Genomic DNA, 23314 nt, shown 5'->3' with positions numbered 1-23314 from the left:
GTTGAATTTACCACAGGTGGACTCCATTGAAGTTGTAGAAATATCTCAAGGATGATTAATGGAAACGGGATGCAGTAGAGCTCAATTTCGAGTCTAACAACCTGTTTTCTCTGTCATTATTGGGTATTGTGTGTAGATTGATGAAAAAAACCATGAATTTAATACATTTTAGAATAAGGCTGTAACGTAAAATGTGGAAAATGGAAGGGGTCAGAATACATTCCGAATGTACTGTATATTGTGTTTCTTCTCACACAGGTTGTTTTCCAGTCTCAGTATCATCACGGAGCTAACCCACCCGGCCAACATGAGGTTTATGCAATTCAGAGCTAAGGACTGGTACTCTCTGGCTCTCTCTAAACTGGAGAAGGTAAAATCGTCACTGAATGTACACAAACTGTACTTCAAGGCCGGGATACAGAGCAACACACTGGACAAAGCACATTTTAAAACCCCTATAGGTCTTAGCCCTTAGATTGGCATAAACAGTGCCTTGCGAAAGTATTCGGCCCCCTTGAACTTTGCGACCTTTTGCCACATTTCAGGCTTCAAACATAAAGATATAAAACTGTATTTTTTTGTGAAGAATCAACAACAAGTGGGACACAATCATGAAGTGGAACGACATTTATTGGATATTTCAAACATTTTTAACAAATCAAAAACGGAAAAATTGGGCGTGCAAAATTATTCAGCCCCCTTAAGTTAATACTTTGTAGCGCCACCTTTTGCTGCGATTACAGCTGTAAGTCGCTTGGGGTATGTCTCTATCAGTTTTGCACATCGAGAGACTGAAATTTTTTCCCATTCCTCCTTGCAAAACAGCTCGAGCTCAGTGAGGTTGGATGGAGAGCATTTGTGAACAGCAGTTTTCAGTTCTTTCCACAGATTCTCGATTGGATTCAGGTCTGGACTTTGACTTGGCCATTCTAACACCTGGATATGTTTATTTTTGAACCATTCCATTGTAGATTTTGCTTTATGTTTTGGATCATTGTCTTGTTGGAAGACAAATCTCCGTCCCAGTCTCAGGTCTTTTGCAGACTCCATCAGGTTCTTCCAGAATGGTCCTGTATTTGGCTCCATCCATCAATGTTAACCATCTTCCCTGTCCCTGCTGAAGAAAAACAGGCCCAAACCATGATGCTGCCACCACCATGTTTGACAGTGGGGATGGTGTGTTCAGTGTGATGAGCTGTGTTGCTTTTACGCCAAACATAACGTTTTGCATTGTTGCCAAAAAGTTCAATTTTGGTTTCATCTGACCAGAGCACCTTCTTCCACATGTTTGGTGTGTCTCCCAGATGGCTTGTGGCAAACTTTAAACGACACTTTTTATGGATATCTTTAAGAAATGTCTTTCTTCTTGCCACTCTTCCATAAAGGCCAGATTTGTGCAATATACGACTGATTGTTGTCCTATGGACAGAGTTTCCCACCTCAGCTGTAGATCTCTGCAGTTCATCCAGAGTGATCATGGGCCTCTTGGCTGCATCTCTGATCAGTCTTCTCCTTGTATGAGCTGAAAGTTTAGAGGGACGGCCAGGTCTTGTTAGATTTGCAGTGGTCTGATACTCCTTCCATTTCAATATTATCACTTGCACAGTGCTCCTTGGGATGTTTAAAGCTTGGGAAATCTTTTTGTATCCAAATCCGGCTTTAAACTTCTTCACAACAGTATCTCGGACCTGCCTGGTGTGTTCCTTGTTCTTCATGATGCTCTCTGCGCTTTTAACGGACCTCTGAGACTATCACAGTGCAGGTGCATTTATACGGAGACTTGATTACACACAGGTGGATTGTATTTATCATCATTAGTCATTTAGGTCAACATTGGATCATTCAGAGATCCTCACTGAACTTCTGGAGAGAGTTTGCTGCACTGAAAGTAAAGGGGCTGAATAATTTTGCACGCCCAATTTTTCAGTTTTTGATTTGTTAAAAAAGTTTGAAATATCCAATAAATGTCGTTCCACTTCATGATTGTGTCCCACTTGTTGTTGATTCTTCACAAAAAAATACAGTTTTATATCTTTATGTTTGAAGCCTGAAATGTGGCAAAAGGTCGCAAAGTTCAAGGGGGCCGAATACTTTCGCAAGGCACTGTATACTATGCTAACATACAGTACCAGTCAAAAGTTTGGACACACCTACTCATTCAAGGGTTTTTCTTTATTTTCACTATTTTCTACATTGTAGAATAATAGTGAAGACATCAAAACTATGTAATAACACATATGGAATCATGTAGTAACCAAAAGTGTTAAACAAATTCAACTATATTTTATATTTGAGATTCTTCAAAGTACCGATCCTTTGCCTTGATGACAGCTTTGCAAACTCTTGGCATTCTCTCAACCAGCTTCACCTGGAATGCTTTTCCAACAGTCTTGAACAGATCCCACATACAGTATGTTGAGCACTTGTTGGCTGCTTTTCATTCATTCTGTGGTCCCACTCGTCACAAACCATCTCAATTGGGTTGAGGTCGGGTGATTGTTGTAGGGAAGGTCATCTGATGCAGCACTCCATCACTCTCCTATTTGGTCAAATAGCCCTTACACAGCCTGGAGGTGTGTTGGGTCATTGTCCTGTTGAAAAACAAATGATCGTCCCACAAAGCGCAAACTAGATGGGTCTGCATATCACTGCAGAATTCTGTGGTAGCCATGCTGGTTAAGTGTGCCTTGAATTCTAAATAAATCGCAGACAGTGTCACCAGCGAAGCACCATCACACCTCCTCCATGCCTCATGGTGGGAACCACACATGTGGAAATCATCCATCCACCTACTCTGAGTCTCACAAAGACACGGCGGTTGGAACCAAAAATCTCAAATTTGGACTCATCAGACCAAAGGACAGAGAAACTATTGTTTCTTTTCTTGGTCTTTTACCAAATAGGGCTATCTACTGTATACCACCAATATCTTGTCACAACACAACTGATTGGCTCAAATGCATTAAATTGAGAGAATGTCAAGAGTGTGCAAAGCTATCATCAAGGCAAAGGGTGGCTACTTTGAAGAATCTCAAATATAACATATTTTTTTATTTGTTTAACACTTTTTTGGGTACTACATGATTCCATATGTGTTATTTCATAGTTTTGACGTCTTCACTATTATTCTACAATATAGAAAATAGTAAAAATAAAGAAAACCCTTGAATGAGTAGGTGTGATCGAACTTTTGCCTAGTACTGTATGAAATTGTTTAAAGATGGTAATAAAGTGTATAATTTAGCCATTTTATTTTGAATTGTAGAACCCCTGTAGGCATATTTGATGAAACATTGAATTTTGGCCTTTACTGCTATAGGCTAATCCATATAAACGCATTAAATAACACATTATTTAATGGCAAAACAGACAGGCAAAAATGTATTATAAGGAACAAGGTTTTGGAGTGTCTGAAAAAAATATTTAGACACATTTTTGGTCACGTTATTTTTTGTACATTTTACCACCTATGCACTTTTTGCCATTTTTACGGCCCTGTACTTGGTTACCTTCAGACGATGAAATGATGACGTCAGTGATCTTCAGGTCAGAAAGCCGGAACACTAGAAAGAGGCCAGTGTTCCCGACTTGGAATTCCGAGTTGGATGACCGTTCAAAAAAATGTTTCCAGTCTGAGCTCGTTGTCTCGAGCGCACTGAAGTTTGAAGTCAGAGATTTTCAAGTTCCCATTTCCCAGTTGTTTAGAACACAACATATGTCCTGGACATTGGTGGAGATCGCATTCATGCTGCAGATGTCAGCCCAACCGTAAAGTAGAAGCTCGTTGTCGTCTGTTCAGTGTGCTGCTCTATATCACGCATTGGATTGTATAGATATTTTTACTAATTATTTCTTCAAACTATTGTGTGCAGATGTCTGTAGCTCTATAAATGCAACATTTACACCAATGTCTTGTTGTCTCCAGCAGCAAAGGCTACTCACATTGAGTCGTCTTCAAAGCAAAAGAACAGAATACATAATTATGCAAAGATTGGACAATAGCCTACATACAGTACAAACATATTGCATTTCCAAAGATACTGGTAATAAACCCAAGATACAGCCACCTCCCAATTATTGTCACCATTGATAAAGATGAGCAAAACATACTGTGTAAAATAAATAATACAAATACTCAGCTATATTGTATTCTAAATACTGCCTTTTTCTAAAATAATTGATGTGATTGGAAAACACATTGGGAGGGATCTTAGGCCATTCCTCGATACAGAATCTTTCCATATTCTAGATATCCTTTCATCTGAGTTTATGGATTCCACTTCAATTCAAACCACATGTTTTCAATGGGGTTTGAGATTGCCATTGCAAAAGATTGATTTTGTGGTCAATAACCATTTATTTTTTTATTTTGATGTGTGCTTAGGGTTATTGTCTTTCTGGAAGATCCACTTGCGGCCAAGTTACACGTGACCAGTGGAAGAAAAACAGCCCCATAACATAAGATTCGCAACCATATTTTACAGTATGAGGTTATTGTCTGCATATCCATCCTTCACTGGTGTGCATGGACAAAGAGCTAAACATTGTGTCATCTGACCATAGCACCGGGTACAAATGTAATTTAGCCTACTCCAGGCTGGTTGGTTGCTCTCAATAAAGGCCAGCTGACAAAAATTCTCTGTTGGCTTTAAATACAGCGCCCTTAACCACTGCGCCACCCGAGAGGCCACTTAAATTACTTGTTAAACTAAACATTTTTCTCTGAGCAATTGTATTAGTATAAAATAATCTAATGTTCAAAGTCTTTTTGAACCTATAATATAGCTCAGTATTTGTATTGTTTCTTTTATACGGTCTTTGTCTTTATCAATGGTGGCAATCATTTTGAAGGTGACTATGACCGGTGTCGTTTCCAATGGGAGCAAATTAAGCATAGTGGGCAGAACAAACAAAGATGTGGGCAGAGCCAAGCACAGGCTAACGAGATTCAAGTTAATGAGATCCTATTGGCATGTATTTCCATATTTCCGTTTGGGAATGCCTAATCTGTGAAGTGTGCATGTGCGATAACAATCTGCCCTTGCACTGCTTCTAAACAATGGCATTTTTTGAAACTTTTTGAATGGGTCAAGTCTACAAAGCTTAGTGCACTCGGTTCATAATATATTCTAGTTTTGGTAATAAAAAACTGTATTGAGATCGAATGTTTCATCGATGACAAAATGTTGGCCGTGTTTAATCTAGCTCCATCTTCTCCCACTTCCCACCACTAGACTTCCTCTCATCACCATATTTGGTGGTGAGAAGAAGCTCTGAATGGATGCTACAGATTTATACACCATGTGATGCTGTCCTAACATTAGTTTGTTGGTCTTCTGTGTCCCTGACTGGTATACAGTATGTCTATGGGAGCAGAAAGAGCTTTGTGATTCCATCATGTATTGAAAAGCACTCTACATATATGTATTAATATGACTTATTACTTATCAGAAAGAGCGGGAGAAAGGCTCCAACCTGGCTTTCATGTTCCGCCTGCCATTTGCTGCCGGGAGGGTCTTCAGTATCGGCATGCTGGACACTCTCCTCTACCAGGTAACCAGGCGGTAATAACCTGTACTGTACTGCAGCAGAGAGCATAGGAATGCTATTGGATGTATACTCGCTGTTGAGGTAGCTACCTAATTAGAGGTTTATGGTACTGTATACAGAGGCTAATCTCTTTAATTAGCCTACAGAGGCTAATTAAAACAAGGTTATCTCTGTGGCAGAGACTGGTTTTGCTGAAGGGCATGTCCTGGAGTGATTATAGTTATTTATTGTCCAAAAATGTACCAACCAGATATTTACTTTTAAACCCCTTAATGGAACATACAATGTGTTCATATGTATCCCGGTGTTCATAGGCTATAATGCTAGTTGAATTGATCATAAATGCCCCTGTTTATTAAATGACTGTGCACAAAAACACTCTTTGACATAATTTTCTTAACTTTTCTTCTGTTTGTCCTGGTCTGCTTTCCCAGTCGTTTGTCAAAGACTATATTATCTCCATCACCAGGCTGCTGCTTGGCCTGGACACCACCCCGGGCTCTGGCTTCCTCTGCTCTGTGAGTTACTCTCTGTCGGGGTGCACCTCAATAGTCTAAAGTATCTTCCTTCTCATTCCAGATGATAGGCAAAAAGGCAAGGATTTTCTTGGTTCATCCCAATAGTTTAATGCGACTTCCTCTCCTTATGTCAGATGGAAGGAAATAAGTAAGGAGGCTTCTGTAGACTATTTTAAGATGCACCCGTTGTACAGTAGTCCTATGTGTGACAGCACAGCAGCTAAGATCTGAGAATATACTCAGCAAACTGCCTAAGTGCATGCTTCCTTTGTCTGTCCGCATCCTTATATTGACAGGTAAGTAACTCCAGTCGGTGTACTTCTCATGGTTATAGTGTAATGCACAGTGTTTCTGGAATCTAGATCAAATATGTTGCTGCTGCAAGGAATGTGTTTTTCCTGTATAGAGAAATGGCATTAGAAATGACCTCCTCCTCACCTTTTAGATGCAGATCTCCGAGGATGACCTTTGGATCCAGACGTATGGAAGGCTCTATCAGAAACTGTGTTCCACTGTCGGTGACATTCCCATCGGCATCTACAGGACAGAATCCCAGATGGCTGATTCCTCCGAGGTGCCCTCTAGATGTTCTAATAATGTTATATAATTTGTTTGGCCGTAAAATGGCAGTTTAGGTTGAATGTTTGAGTTAATTACATATTACAGCGACATTGGTTATAGTGTCATTATGGTTCATTGAAGTGTGTGTTTTTCTTCATTTGTTACGTGACATGTTTAGTGTTTGCATGGTTTCATGATTATTTAAGCACATCACAACACAGTAAGAGTCATTGATATTATTCCTCTTTCCTTTTTTTATTTCCCCCTTAAGCAATGCGAGCCATACTCCCAAGTAAGTTCTGTGAAAACCAATTAATATTCAAGCTGACATATGGAATTGTTTTAAGATGGTCATACCATGGATCATTTAAGTATTTAATGTTTTATTTTAGTTCCCCTTCAGGGATTAAAAAATAATAAACAAATAAATGTATTTGATAAAATATTAAATTTGGCCTTTAGTTCCAAATCCCATGGCAACGTATTGAATAACACATTCATAAATGGCAAAAATATCTCTAGGAGATACAGTTGAAGTCAGAAGTTAACATACACTTAGGAGTCATTAAAACTCATTTTTCAACCGCTCCACAAATGTCTTGTTAACAAACTATATTTTTGGCAAGTCGGTTAGAACATCTACCTTGTGCATGACACAAGTAATTTTTCCAACAATTGTTTACAGACAGATTATTTCACTTATAATTCACTGTATTACAATTCCAGTGGGTCAGAAGTTTGCATACACTAAGTTGACTGTGCCTTTCAAAGAGCTTGGGAAATTCCAGAAAATGATGTCATGTCTTTAGAAGCTTCTGAAAGGCTAATTGACCTCATTTGAGTCAATTGGAGGTGTACCTGTGGATGTATTTCAAGGCCTACCTTCAAACTCAGTGACTCTTTGATTAACATCATGGAAAATCCAAAGAAATCAGCCAAGAACTCAGAAAATACATTGTCGACCTCCACAAGTCTGGATCATCCTTGGGAGCAATTTCCAAACGCCTGAAGGTACCATGTTCATCTGTACAAACAATAGTACGGAAGTATAAACACCATGGGATGAGAGAGAGATGAACGTACTTTGGTGTGAAAAGTGAAAATCAATCCCAGAACAACAGCAAAGGACCTTGTGAAGATGCTGGAGGAAACAGGTACAAAAGTATCTATATCCACAATAAAAATGAGTCCTATATCGGCATAACTTGAAAGGCCGCTCATCAAGGAAAAAGCCACTTCTCCAAAGCCGCCATAAAAAAGCCAGACTACGGTTTGCAACTGCACATGGGGACAAAGATCGAAATGAAAGAAATTTACTCTGGTCTGATGAAACAAAAATTGAACTGTTTGGCCATAATGACCATCGTTTTGTTTGGAGGAAAAAGGAGGAGGCTTGCAAGCCAAAGAAAACCATCCCAACTGTGAAGCACGGAGGTGGCAGCATCATGTTGTGGGGGGTGCTTTGCTGCAGGAGGGACTGGTGCGCTTCACAAAATAGATGGCATCATGAGGCAGGAAAATTGTGTGGATATATTGAAGCAGCATCTCAAGACATTAGTCAGGAAGTTAAAGCTTGGTCGCAAATGGGTCTTCCAAATGGACAATGACCCCAAGCATACTTCCAAAGTTGTGGCAAAATGGCTTAATGCAACAAAGTCAAGGTATTGGAGTGGCCATCACAAAGCCCTGACCTCAATCCTATAGAAAATTTGTGGGCAGAACTGAAAAAGCGTGTGTGAGCAAGGAGGCCTACAAACATGACTCAGTTACACCAGCTCTGTCAGGAGGAATGAGCCAACATTCACCCAACTTATTGTGGGAAGCTTGTGGGAGGTTACCTGAAACGTTTGACCCAAGTTAAACAATTTAAAGGCAATGCCACCTAATACTAATTGAGTGTATGTAAACTTCTGACCCACTGGGAATGTGATGAAAGGAATAAAAGCTGAAATAAATCACTCTCTACTATTATTCTGACATTTCACATTCTTAAAATAAAGTGGTGATCCTAACTGACCTAAAACAGGGAATTTTTACTAGGATTAAGTTTCAGGAATTGTGAAAATCGAGTTTAAATGTATTTGGCTAAGGTAAACTTCCGACTTCAACTGTATAAGAAAGCTCAGGAAATTTTACAGGTTTTTAACCCAATGTTTTTGGTAGGAACAAAACTAACCTCTATACTTCCATTATTTTTTTAAACTGGTACCGGTTATCTTCAGACGAGTCCCGTTTGTGTTGGTCGTAGGTTTGTGAGAGTCATCTTTCCATAGAGTAGTCAAATTCGTTTTTAGGCCAAACCGTTTTCATGACAAGACCGATTTTCGGGATGTCTCATGGTCTGATAAACACTGCTGTAGCACGGGCACCTTACACTGCAGATGCGGAAGGCCGGCACAGAGGTGGATGCGGTGGACTGAGACGCAGCCCATGCAAAAAAAAACAACACATACAGTGCTTTTTTAATTTTCTCTACTTTTGCATATTTTTTAAACTGAATGTTATCAGATGTTTAACCAAAACCTAATATTAGATAACGGGAACCTGAGTGAACAAATAGCACAACAATGACATACTCATAAACAAATGCCCCCGTGTGAAAAAGTACACTCAATAACTGGTTGAGCCACCTTTAGCTACAATTGCTCAAACCAAACACTTCCTGTAGTTGTTGATCATTCTCACCACGCTCTTGAAGGAATTTTGTCCCACTCTTCCAAATTATTATTATTTTTAAATGTGTATTTCAAGACACTCTGAGTAGATAATTTAAAACCCCTTTATTCATAGGCTACTTGGCTAATATTTGTCCAGGATACAAATATGCACTTCTGTGAAGCTGCTAAACCAGCCTTGATTAAGGGGAGGGTAGGTTGTTCTTGTTTTTTAATCTAATGAAATGAAATGGGAGGAAGCAAATAATCATCTCGTTCCATGGGCATCCCGGCTGGATGGGCTGTGCTGCCGCTCTAAAAATCAGTTAAGACCTGCTTTTGGTGGGTCTTGACATTTTCCTTTAGTGTTGCATGAAATTGTAACTTTTGCGCTTGATTTTAAGGACACACCTCAAATATTTAACCACCCCTCCCACCTCAGTGCAAGTGAGCAGTTGATGTTAGACAGGTCAATTGCCTAACCTGGTATAAGGGGTGTAAAATTCTAGCGTGCCAGTTCTTACATGAAGAAATTGCAAACTAGCGTGCATTTGACTCTTGCGCCTCCTTAGCATCAGCCAAAAATAGAGCCCTAAGTCTCATTTTAGTGCAGATGAAGTTGGATTTCCTCTGCTGTAATATGTCTTGGTTAAATTGTGCTTGACAAACGCGGTGAGACTTGCCACTGGTGGTAATGTCAGTAAGAAATCATCGTCAAAAACACTTATAAATTCTCTGGCCTCGCTCTTGATCATTTGTGAAACTTTTTGGGCATCAATTTAACTCCATATTTCTGTGTGTTTTAATTGGCTTTGTTCTGGTCATTTCATTTTACCCTGTTTCACCATGGAAATACTATGGACTTCATTCATTTATATGGCATTGTGTTTCGATTGTACTCAGTCACAGCTCTCGATATGTGTCGAGGACTTTGACGACGCCAAGGAGCAGACCGACATAGAGCTCCCCCCTGTGGCCGGAGGGCTCCACCGCAGCTCCACCTCCAGCGACCCATCGGACGGGAAGGCCCCCCTGCTGAGGAGGAAGAGCATGCAGTGGGCACGAAAGCTGAGCTGGAGAGGCCCACGGGGAAATCAGAGGGGGGCTCAGAGGGCTGCCCAGCAGGGTCTGAGGGCCAGACGCTCGGAGAGACAGGAGCTGGCTGAGCTGGTCAACAACCGAATGAAGAGCCTGGGACTCTCTGCCACAGCTTACGGTGAGAGACCACACCTGGGGAGGGATGTTTTGGGGGGATTGCTAGTTGGATTTCCAAGACCTGGAATAGAAGGCAAAATACGTTATGTGTTCGAAACATGAGACTCAGGCTTAGTTGATTAATGGATGGACGACAGAGATGATTGTCAGTCAACACACTGACAAAAAAAGAACAATGATAAATGCATATAATTGAACACATATTCACACGTCTCAGTTTTGCCGCATTCATCATTGTCCGTTTTTGTCTGTCAAAAGTTACACTCTAGTTAACTATTTGCATTTGCGGGAAAGGCAGACATTATGAGGTTTTAAAAGAACAATCATCTCCATTGTCCATCATCTATCCATCGCCATTGTCCATCATCCATCACTGGGTGTCCATACTTAAACTTCTCAAAATCAGCCAATTAGAAACGATGACGTGATAGAACGCTACATTTGAGCTTTTCCCATGAGATTGATTGATTTAATTGACAATTTCAAAACACAATGCAGCCAGAAATGCATAATAAAATGTGTTGAGCATAACACTACAAAAGTTTAAAAATATATATTTACATTGTGGTCCTCTTCAGCACATTGAACATTTTACACATTCATAGTTAAATGCTGATCTGTAGTAAACGTCACGTGGTCAAAAGAATTCAACAACTGTGCAAAGACCAAAACAATAACAGATTTAAATAGTCCACCAGATGGCAGTGGTTGCACTCCTTGGGAATAGCTCACAGAACTAATCATCCAGCAACCATCACTGTCCAAACCACGTTGGCTGCGACGACTTGCAAGTAGACTGGTTTCACCTTGCAAATATTTCCACTGCTTTGCCATCCTCGCTGAGTCAAGTCACCTCCCTGCAGCTCCTCAGTCATCAGTCCCTGCTCTGAACCAGCCCGAGTAATCTCCCGTGGTGTTCTTCAGGCTGAATAGTCTCCCAGTAATTGCACATAAAAACACAAAATACACTGAACAAAAATATAAATGCAACATGTAAAGTGTTGGTCCTGTGTTTCATGAGCTGAAATAAAAGATAGCAGAAATGTTCCATACACACACACAAACATATTTCTCCCAAATTTTGTTCACACATTTGTTTTACATCCCTGTTAGTGACAATTTCTCCTTTGCCAAAATAATTCATCCACCTGACAGGTGTGGCATACTGTATCGATAAACTGATTAAACAGCATGATCATTACACAAGTGCACCTTGTGCTGGGGACAATAAAAGGTCACTCTAAAACATAATGCAACAGATGTGCAATTAGCATGCTGACTGCAGGAAAGTCCACTGCTTGCTCGTCATTCTCCCCGAGGGTCTTGACCTTATTGGCAGGCTGGAGAAGTGTGCTCTTCACAGATAATCTCTGTTTTAACTGTAGATGGCAGACAGCATAGCGTGTATGGCGTCATGTTGGCAAGCAGTTTACTTAAGTGAACATTGTGAACAGAGTACCCCATTGTGTCGGTGGGGTTAAGGTATGGGCAGGCATAAGCTACAGACAATGAACACAATTGCATTTTATTGATGGCAATTTGAATGCACAGAGATACCGTGACGAGATCCTGGGCCCATTGTCGAGCTGCATGAGGTAAATGGTGGTCACACCAGATACTGACTGGTATTCTGATCCATGCCCCTGATCCACGGCCCTTTTTTTAAAGGTGTCTGTGACAAACAGATACATATCTGTATTCCCAGTCATGTGAAATCCATAGATACATGTATTTCAATTGACAGATTTCATTATATGAACTGTTGCTCAGTAAAATCTTTGAAATTGTTGCATGTTGCTTTTATATTTTTGTTCAGTGTATAACAAAATTACCTGGCACACTTAGCCCTATGCTAACACAATATCAGCTGGCCACGATTATTTTCTGTATCAAATTCCGTATCACTCAATCAAAGATCTTAAACTTTATATCCATCAAACAATGGCATGTGGTGGAAAAAGTACCCAATTGTCATATTTGAGTAAAGTAAAGATACTGTAAAAGAAAATGACTCAAGTGAAAGTCATCCAGTAAAATACTATTTGAGTAAAAGTCTACAAGTATTTGATTTTAAATATACTGAAGTATCAAAATTAAATGTCATTGCTAAAATATACTTAATTATTAAAAGTAAAAGTATAAATCATTTCAAATTCCTTATAATAAGCAAACCAGATGGCACCATTTAAAAAAATAATAATTTGAAGATAGCCAGAGGCACACTCCATCACTCAGACATAATTGACAAACAAAGCATTTGTGTTTTGTGAGTCCTTATTAAGATCCGAGGCAGTAGGGATGACCAGGGATATTCTCCGTTTTCCTGTCCTGCTAGGTATTCGAAATGTAACAAGTACTTTTGAGTGTCAGGGTAAACGTATTGAGTAAAACGTACATTATTTTATTTAGGAATGTCGTGAAGTAAAAGTTGTCAAAAATATAAATCGTAAAGTACAGACTACTTAGTAAGTAGTACTTTAAATACTTTACACCGCTGCTTACAATAGGTCAACTTGGCCAACAGATGGATATTTTAAACCTCAAAATTCAAGGTTTACCTTTGTTGACTAGGCTACCAGCTGGACGTGCTAGCATAGGACGTAGCATAGCATAGCAATGTGTGCCAGGCTAGCTCATGGGAAAAGCGAACATGTAGCATTCTATCATGTTCAACTACGTCGACAATTCTAATTGGCTGATGCAAATTTTGAGATGGATAAAAAGTTTACGTTTAAACCTTATCAAGAGTTCACAAGTATGAACAGGACCTATGATTGCTGTTTTTTCCTATTCTAGATGACATGAGCGAGAACCAGAGCACTCATTCCCACACATATGTGTTGATCAACCCACCTCCTGACACCAAACTGGAACTGAATGACATAGTGTAAGTATGGCAATAAGTAGTTAAGTATGGGCTAAAGACACACCCAAACATTTGACGATGTGCGCACGAAAGCATGAAACACAGAGAATCTCACTGCCAATAGGTACTTATCACAGTGGAAGGCCATTCCTTCTCTTGCTAGAACAAAAGTTGTACCTGCTGCGTGACGACCCCGTAACAATGAACCTACCAATTAAGAAAAAGAAAAAGAGGGCATTTTCTCCGTACATCCACGGATGAGCCAGTCACACTTCATATGCAATGTAGGCTATGGGATGGTAGCACAACACTAAATACTTCCTCCAAGCTAGCTAACCACTGTAGCTAGTATTGACATAATAATCCAATCACAATGGATAAGCTACTTCCATGAAACAGCTGCCAGTGTTAGCTGCCGAGTTAGTGCAGTGTCCTTAGCTAGCTAGCAATGGATGTGCTAGCTAAACATTTGGCTATGGGCTGGTACTGGCAGTATGGGATCATAGAGAGTGAATGGAATTGTTTCTTCGTCATCTTGCTATCTAGCTGTGGCCATCTGGCTAGTATCAATAAGGGCTTTCTAGAAACATTAGCGCAGATAGCTTGGAAGCTAGACATTAAGCAATACGCACGGATATGCATTGCTAAACAACGCTACTGCCACCTTCTGGTTTATTTTAACAAGGCTTAGTGGCTGACGACTTCCAAGGTCTTCCAAGGAGTTTGACTGCCGACACTCTGTTCAATGTTCTAATGGTGTGTCAGAGCTTAAACCAGATCATAAAAGTCGAAAAAAAATCAAGAATGTCTCCTACTCGATATTACTCCCATTTCCATCTTATTTTGTGGATAAACAAATGTTTGGAAATATCAAACCACTCCGAGTGAGAGGAATTCTCCATCCTATTTTACAGGTATATCATCCGTTCAGATCCCGTGGGGTATGTCCCTAAGGCTGGTGACAGCAGGGAGAGTCTGGGAAGCAACACCTGTCTTGGGGAGCACACCAAGACAGAGTCTTCTTTTTGATCCATACCTACACACAACCTGCCTTTACAGTAGTATTGGGTGGTTAAAGGGATCATTCATTTTTTTTGCACTGCTACATCTTGCCGGGAGATTCTGGACGTTAAATTAGAAAATAATAATAATAAAACTAGCTAAATAACCAACTAATGTAAAACGGTTAGGATGAAATGACAACATCGAAAAATGAGCTAAAACCTCAACAAAGTGAACCATCCCTTTAATGCCATAATTATGTTATGTGCTACAATTCATATTGCATTGCGCAGAGCATGGGGTGGTGCAAATCAATATAATCTTGGAATGTATCATCCCCATACTTTATCTACTTTTCAATTAACATAGATGTACGTGTGTCTTAAACTGTATCTCTCTCTTTCACAATGTGGCCTTTCCAGAGGATAAACTCAGTTTAAGGAACTCAATGGTTTTAAAGACACTCCATGGTCAAAACTCTTCTAGGAGAGCAGAGTCCCTGCTCATCTTCCAAATATGTCTGAAACCCTATCTCGTCAAATAGTATTTTGGTATGGTATAATCCCACAGCATTCACACCCCCACTTCACCCCTCACCCCAAATATTGGTTGCCTTTCATGAAATAACCCTCACACTTGATCCCCTCCCCCCCCCATCCAAATAGCACTGACTTTGCTGATAGCTACTTTATTGAGAAAGAATGTACTTAGTATGACTGAGAGGTGGGGAAATCACACATATCTAGCTTAAGATGAATGCACTAGCTGTATGTCGCTCTGGATAAGAGCATCTGCTAAATAACTCAAATGTAAATTGTGGTATTTGTTTGCATGTTTGAGGGGTGGTGACTGAACTGTTTGGGTTGCTATGCAAAAATCTGTCCTCATAGTTTACAGTATAGAGCTCGCCAGCTTGTAGTCCTAAAAAAACCCAGAAATGAGTAACCTCTGGTTCGTTCAACCATTGCTATGGCGGAAATTAATGGGGGTTTCGAGATAAACGTCGGGAAAAAAGTCTGAGGTTAACACAGGCTTAGGAGATCTTATTTACATTGTGTTCCAGAACAAAACTTATAAGATCTCTGTTTACCACAGACGTTATTTTAGCAGTTTATCAATACAAAAAAAACATTCATTTCCCCATAGGCTTTGCCCAACGAGCCATGGCAGAGTTAGTGCCTACAAAAAGACGCCACATTGCTCTATTACTATTGCTCTCTATACCTCATGATATCATATTTACTGTTTATTTACTCATTTGTATAGTCATGTGAATCATGCATTGTACTATACTCATCTGTTGAATGTTTGTTGTCATTCATATTGACTGTCATAAATAATGGAATGTTTACTCTCATTATCTTTGCACACTTTGAATGCAAATAGATTTCTGAACTTGTGGGGGAACTCTTTTCTTCATTAGCTTTTAAGTTTATTTAGACTGGGATTTAATGCAAGGCATGTTGGTGCACAGCGCACTAACATACTTTTAAAGGAAATTATGGTTGAGCCAAAATGCACAGTGTTTACCATGAACGCAATAGTACGATGGGGGAAATGCGGGGATAATGCCTTTAAAAGGCGCATTATCGGCTGTATAGTGCACCACGCTTTGCATTAAATATATCTTTCTTTTTTTGACAGGGACAGTGCACATTACTCAACACGATTATCACGATGACGGAACACATAATAGCATAATAGTATTCAAAAGTAGGCCTACAGAGTGGCCATAGAAACAACTCATTTTCTGTGAATATATATATATATATATATACTGTCTTTTAGTTATTCTAGTCTGCAGGTGAGGAGTGTTTTTTGGACTCCGGTATCTCCTGGGTCTGTGATGTGGGCGGTGCCAAAGGCATGGAGTACTGGAGATAAAGCTCTCTGTATTGGAGTGGGTGGGTGGTGGATGTGAGAGAGAGAGCACACGTGTCTATCTGTGCATGTGCAGGCACGCTTGTGTGTGTGTGTGTGTGTGGCATTAGGCTTAAGAGCTCAGAGGAAGACAGTAGAAAATCCCTGAGGGAGGGAGATGGCAGACTGACAGCTTCACAATGCCCCCGGGAGAGGTATCTAAAGTAGGACTCACATTTATTAGACAGTAATGTACAGCTTAGTTGGTGTGATAAAATCACAACTGTCCAAACACAGACTGTATATGAAGTTGCAAATTGGAATTCTAGGTGACAGAAGCAGTCCTTGGCAATGGCTTGTGATATGTCATCTCTCATCGACAAATACAATCGGGAAACTGTTGCATCCTTCCTAGGACCAATAGCATCCTCTGTAATTCATTATCTAGAACACCAAATAATCATCTTTTGTTATGCTGTTTTCATTTTTTTTGTCCTATTACACACCCACCATTTGAGATTCACACAACAACACACCCAACATCAGTGAGCCTCCCAAGGGAGATTTAGAACTGTGCCGAGAACAAGACACATAGCTGTTCTTTGATTTGCAGCAATAGCCCACATACTCCACCTCATTGGCGCTCCACAGCTGCCTCTGCCAATGCTAGAACATCTAAGTCTGAATTCACTCAAAGGAAGATCAGTGAAAATCAGCATAAAATAATATTGGGGAAAGTAATCCAATGTTTTTTTTGTCAAGATTTGGATCTATTCCGCTTCACTCTGCTTCCTTAACACTCTTTCATATTTTCCTTTAATTAGTTAATAAAGAATGAATCAAAACACGTCTCATCAGCACCACTCATCTCATTCCAGAAACATCATCTTCAAAAAGAAACAGCCTTTTTTTTAAAAGGACAGGTCCTTAATGAAGAGCTGCTAAAATGCATACATACCGGGAAACAGCAGGGGACACATAAGGTAGTGGACTATCGGGGAGCTTACAGTCACATTAAAAAGTTGCTAATGTCTTCGGCTGATGTCTTTCACCGCTGAGGTGTCAACGCCTCTTCAAGTGGTGGTCTCCTGAGCCACAGCAAACGATCCCTTCACGTAATCTCAGTCGTTGTGGTCTCGTAAATAAAAAAACAACAACCTCATCTCTGCTTATGAGGGCGGCGCTTGCTGCTCGCGTGCCACTTCAATATGCAAATTCAAGCCTTAATTGTAGCCATGGGAATCTTGTAAGAGCGAGGGAAGAAGAAGAGTCATCGGGGAAACAAACATCAAGGCCTGTGCGCTGACAGTGATGGTAGTTTAGATCTAAGACTCAATGGCATTTATTTACCTGCCTGGGGAGAGAGAAGGGGGATAGAGAAAAGGGGAGAGAGAGAGAGAGAGACGGGAAGAGAGATGGAGAAGGAAAGAGAGAACGTTTAGATCTGAGACCCAAGGGTACTTCTTTACCTACAATGGTGTGAGACGGGGGGAGAGGTGGGAGGGGGAGAAGGAGAGAGAGAGCAGACTACAGAGACCAACTGTCGTGTGAAGGCACATTTTTAAGACACATTTTCACACACTTTGTGAAATGTGTTTTATGTACAGTATAAGGGATGAATACTGATATCAGTGGTGATTGCTTTTCAATGGCTGTTTTATCCAATATAATCATGCACATACATAGTTGTACTAAAATCATGTCTTTCCATGATAATATATCAATAGACAAATGTATTTCAAAATTTTTTGGGGGGGACAGGTCCTCCATGTACTGTACCTAGTAAAGGTTACACCATTGGTTACTATCACAGTGTTCATCGAGGTGACATTGTTGCCTACTTTGAATTGACACAATGAGCACAAAAAAATACTTGTTTATACCTGCCGTTAACATGCGTCATTTGCCCTGATCTTGTCCACATTCTGATTTTGCCCACCTTCTCAGAAATATGTCTACACATGGGATTAAAATGTGTCTCATATCCATCCACTGTGTTCGTATTGTGACCAGATTTCCTATATGCAAATAATTTGATAGGTGTTCTTAAAGAATATTTTAAGACGCATATTGATGCCGTAAGTCAATGGTGCCACCTCTCAATCACTTTAGAAGGCGAGATAACGATAGAAATGGTTTCACTGTCCAGATCTGTCTATACTTGTAAGATATCCAGACACAATGCGTGCCTGACTACCTCCCGAGGTGGTCAGGAAGATCACAATCAGATCACAATGACTCTTTTAATCGTCTACACCTGTTTTATAGGTTTTATTTATTCACACCAAAGAAGATAAGTGAAAGACAAAACAGTACAGATAAAAACAAGGTAAAAACAGTGTGCAGGTGAGTTTGGAAACCCAAGAGTTTTTATATGAAAATCACACCCTGCAAAAACGATGTACAACGATGATGATGTTTTGGCAATGTGAAGATATCAATTCCAGAGTATGGAACCTCTGTATCTGATAGAGAGGTGACAATGTGTGGTGCGGCAGTGGGGAGGGTGAAGGTTATCGGAGTGTCTTGTGTTGTATGCATGGATTTGGAAGAATCGATTGAAGGGTTTGGGTAGGATGTCTGGGAGGTATGTGTATTTGTAAATTAAGGTGCATAATTGGATATTGAGTTTCTTAAACAGAGGGGCAGATGGAGCCAAGTAATTAGAGGGGATGGCTAGCCTTGCAAATGTATTTTAGATGAGTAAATTGTCTAATTCCATTTGGGCATGAGATAAAAAATAAAAAACAACACTCAGCTTGATTGTTTAAAAAAAAAAGTGTCACCAAATTGAATATTTTTTTAGAGCAGAATCTGTTGATATTGTTTGCATTAAAGGCATAACATTATTTTAAAATAATCAATATAGTGACAGTCAGCTGTCAGCTTCAATGATTGTTGACTAATTAGAAAATGGGAAGACAGTGGGCATGTGCATGCACCCCTTCTCACCTGTGCACTCGTTCACCCCCCTCAAAGATTAAAAGTAGTGGATTGTTGTAACTGTATTGGTAGACAATTAATCTACATCTACCCAATTCTTTTGCATCTTTAAGATGAGTTAAGGTGAGTGGCCAGAGCTAGCAATAAATGGGATACAGCTCAAAATGACATGGCTAACGAATGACAGCAGGATGCCTCTTGCTTCCAACAAGTTTAGGATGGGATGTCGATTGCTTTGCTATCTAAAATCAAAATAATTCTTAACTGCTGAAATTACTGCAATACTGTTAATATATTTTGATCACTTTTCATGTAATTTTGGCCAGATGATAGGCTTACTCACTGATCCAAACAACATCGGAAGAAAAGTGTGAACCTCTTATGAACGTTAGCTCTGGTGTACGGCTACTTGTAGATTGTAAATTACAACTTTATACTACGACATGTATCATGATACAAGGCGAGACCCAGATGCAGACACAGGAGGCAGATGGTTGGAGTTGTTTAATAATCCAAAAGAAGTAGGCAAGAGAATGGTCGTGGACAGGAAAAAAGGTCAAAACAGACAGGCTCGAGGTCAAGGCAGGCAGAATGGTCAGGCAGGCGGGTACAGAGTCGAGACACAGGCAAGGGTCAAAACTGGGAGGACTAGAAAAAGGAGAATGGCAAAGGCAGAGGTACGGGAAAGGACGCTGGTTGACTTGGAACATACAAGACGAACTGGCACAAAGAGACAGGAAACACAGGGATAAATACGCTGGGGATAACAAGCGACACCTGGAGGGGGTGGAGACAATAACAAGGACAGGTGAAGGAGATCAGGGTGTGACAACATTACTAACTAGCTAGGTAATTATTCGGTGTCTAAACCAGCCTGATTTCAGTGATCTGTAGCATGTTATCTTGAATAGGCCAAGTCAGCTACGATACTTAGGTCAGGGATGTTCGAGCTAGCGTTTTCAAATTGGGCATGCTAGCTAATGTAAAAAAAATGTGGAAATGAACTATTTTCCTTAAGTAATCATACAATATGTTTACATTACAATCCTTGAACCTTTGTTAATCGAAATCTATATGGATGACCTTGCTGATGTGTCCTCTACTGTACTTCCTATACATATTGCTGATGATACCAACTTGTTTTATCACTCAATAATTTCAATTCACTAATCAATGAAGCCAACTCAGGCATGGCAAAATGTTCGGAATGGTTCAGATAAACAAATAAACTTTAAATGTAAAAAAATATTAACCTTTATTGTAATCACTGTTAAGAATAAGAAATATTGTGAGTAAGCATGAGAGCATAAGCTGTTCTGGACGACTGTGATCACATTCTTCGCAGCAGATGTGAGTAAAACCTTTAAACAGGTCAGCAGCGTTCACAAGGCCATCGTGCCAGACGGATTATTCAGGACGTGTACTCCGAGCATCCGCTGACCAACCGACAAGTCTTCATTTTTTTAAACCTCTCCCTGCCTGAGTCTGTAATACCAACATGTTTCAAGCAGACGACCATAGTCCCTGTGCCCAAGAACACTAAGGTAACCAGCCTAAAATACTACCGACCCGTAGCACTCACGTCTGTAGCCATGAAATGCTTTGAATAGGCTGGTCATGGCTCACATCAACACCATTATCGTAGAAACCCTAGACCCACTCCGATTTGCATACATAATAAAACCATATTGGTGCTCATATACAGTGCATTCGAAAAGTATTCAGACCGCTTGACTTTTTCCACATTTTGTTACTTTAGCCTTATTCTAAAATAAAAAAAATCCTCATCAATCCACACACAATAACCCATAAAAATAAAGTGACAGTTTAACAGTTCTCTTTTTTAAATTTGAGCAAATTTACTAAAAATAAAAAACAGATACCTTGTTTGCATAAGTATTCAGACCCTTTGCTATGAGACTCGAAATTGAGCTCAGGTGCATCCTGTTTCCATCGATCATCCTTGAGATTTTTCTACAACTTCATTGGAGTCCACCTGTGGTAAATTCAATTAATTGGACATGATTTTGAAAGGCACACCTGTCTATATAAGGTCCCACAGTTGACAGTGCATGTTAGAGCAGGAATTATCAATAGAGCTCCAAGACAGGAATGATTTCCATCATTCTTAAATTGAAGAAGATTGGAACCACCAAGACTCTTCCTGGAGCTGGCCGCCCGGCCAAACTGAGCAATCGGGGGAGAAGGGACTTGGAGTTCCTCTGTGGAGCTCCAGAGTTCCTCTGTGAATATGGGAGAACCTTCCAGAAGGACAACCATCTTTGCAGCACTCCACCAATCAGTCCTTTATGGTAGAGTGGCCAGACAGAAACCACTCCTCAGTAAAAGGCAAATGACAGACCGCTTGGATTTTGCCAAGAGGCACCTAAAGGACTGAGAAAGAAGATTCTCTGGTCTGATGAAACCAAGATTGAACTATTTGGCCTGAATGCCAAGCATCACATTTGTAAGAAACCTGGCACCATCTCTACGGTGAAGCATGGTGGTGGCAGCTTCATGCCGTGGGGATGTTTTTCAGTGGCAGGGACTGGGAGACTAGTCAGGATTGAGGGAAATATGAACAGAGCAAAGTATAGAGATATCCTTGATGAAACCATGCTCCATAGCGCTCAGGACCTCAGACTGGGGCGAAGGTTCACCTTCCAACAGGACAACGACCCTAAGCACACAGCCAAGCCAACGCAGGAGTGGCTTCGGGACAAGTCTCTGAATGTCCTTGAGTGGCCCAGCCAGAGCCTGGACTTGAACCCAATCCAACATCTCTGAAAATAGCTTTGCAGCGATGCTCCACATCCAACCTGACAGAGCTTAAGAGTATCTGCAGAGAAGAATGGGAGAAACTCCCCAAATACAGGTGTGCCAAGCTTGTAGCTTCATACCCAAGAAGACTCGAGGCTGTAATCGCTGCCAAAGGTGCTTCAACAAAGTACTGAGTAAAGGGTCTAAATACTTATGTAAATGGGATATTTCCGTTCTTTATTTGTAATAAATCCCCCCCCCCAAAAAAAAGCATTTTTTTCTTAGTGAAAAACAGTTTAATCCATTTTAGAATAAGGATGTAACGCATAATGTGAACAAAACATTCAGATTTAAATATATTATAGAACAAGTGTCTGACATGTAGAATATGGAACTTATTCACATCATCTCCACGGGGCCCTGTCACTTATAGCTGATTTCATGGATGAACTATCGCCAAAACTCAGGGAGGAATTCGATCACCAGTTGCTTGAGTTTGTGCATGAGTTCAAGAAGAATAACAAGGGACCACAGTAAAATTTATGTTCTGTTGTTCTGACCCTCAACTACTTTTCTCCTTCCCGCCTTCTGACACCCTGATGGTGTCATGACTGTCCTGTGAGGAGCCGAATGGGTCAGATCAGCTTGGCAATAGATGACAGTAACCACCCACTCACCCACAGAGGGGGGAGGAGGGAGCTGGTGGGGGGTTGACACCTCATGCTCTGTTGTAAATTAAAGGAGAGGAGATCCAGGGTCTCCCTCTCCAAATTCACACATGAATGTGTCTTTGTTCACCGAAGCTCTTAACACGTTCTAAATCGAATACTGGAACAAGATTTCTAACATAGAACGTGGGAAATGGTCTAGAGGCGATCTAGAGAATAATATTGTCATATTGGTTGTTATTTTGAGATGTCATTAAAATGTTATAAAGGAAATATTGTAACGTTAAAAGTATATATATACACTACATGTATGAAATCTCCATCCTCTACATTGTGCATGAAATATGGACAATGATGCAAGTATTTTTGTTAAGATAGGGATGTGATTTTAGGAGCCATCAGAGATCATTTGTTTTCTATAAACTTTGCACAGTAAGTAGCCACGCCCCGAGTGAGGTCAGAGAGCGTGTTAGCCTGACGGAACCGTCCCTTTTGACCAGAGTGCATAAAAGGTAAAGAAATTAACATTTAGACCAGAGAGACGTGTAGCTGCAGCTCACGTACAAAGTGGTTTGAACTCTGAAATCTCAACACGAGGTAGAGACAAGAACGTCACCTCCCGGACAATCACTGGTACGGCTGATTAGCGGTCCTAAGCAAAGTATATAGAAAAGCGAATTTAAGTGGGACCATTCTACTACTCTTCAAACCATCCTA

General features: G+C 40.3%; 1 protein-coding gene across 2 annotated transcripts in view; it reads left to right on the top strand.

Annotated features, from left to right (window-relative positions):
* LOC139386914 (potassium channel subfamily T member 2-like) overlaps window positions 1-17071 on the top strand; it is a 67162-nt gene extending 50091 nt beyond the window's left edge. Inside the window, exons 23-30 of one of the 2 annotated variants that reach the window (XM_071132795.1) lie at window positions 259-370; window positions 5452-5553; window positions 5985-6068; window positions 6514-6642; window positions 6901-6921; window positions 10187-10499; window positions 13295-13385; window positions 14279-17071. In XM_071132795.1, the coding sequence (XP_070988896.1) occupies window positions 259-370; window positions 5452-5553; window positions 5985-6068; window positions 6514-6642; window positions 6901-6921; window positions 10187-10499; window positions 13295-13385; window positions 14279-14393 (967 nt within the window). In that variant the 3' untranslated portion in view covers window positions 14394-17071. The remainder of the gene's footprint in view (window positions 1-258; window positions 371-5451; window positions 5554-5984; window positions 6069-6513; window positions 6643-6900; window positions 6922-10186; window positions 10500-13294; window positions 13386-14278) is intronic. The other variant, XM_071132796.1, reaches the window with a different exon arrangement.
* Window positions 17072-23314: the final 6243 nt, after the last annotated feature.

This window comes from Oncorhynchus clarkii, chromosome 28 (genome assembly GCF_045791955.1).
Source record: "Oncorhynchus clarkii lewisi isolate Uvic-CL-2024 chromosome 28, UVic_Ocla_1.0, whole genome shotgun sequence".
NCBI lineage: Eukaryota > Metazoa > Chordata > Actinopteri > Salmoniformes > Salmonidae > Oncorhynchus > Oncorhynchus clarkii.
Note: the sequence above shows the minus strand (reverse complement) of the source record. Positions and strands in the feature narration are given on the sequence as shown.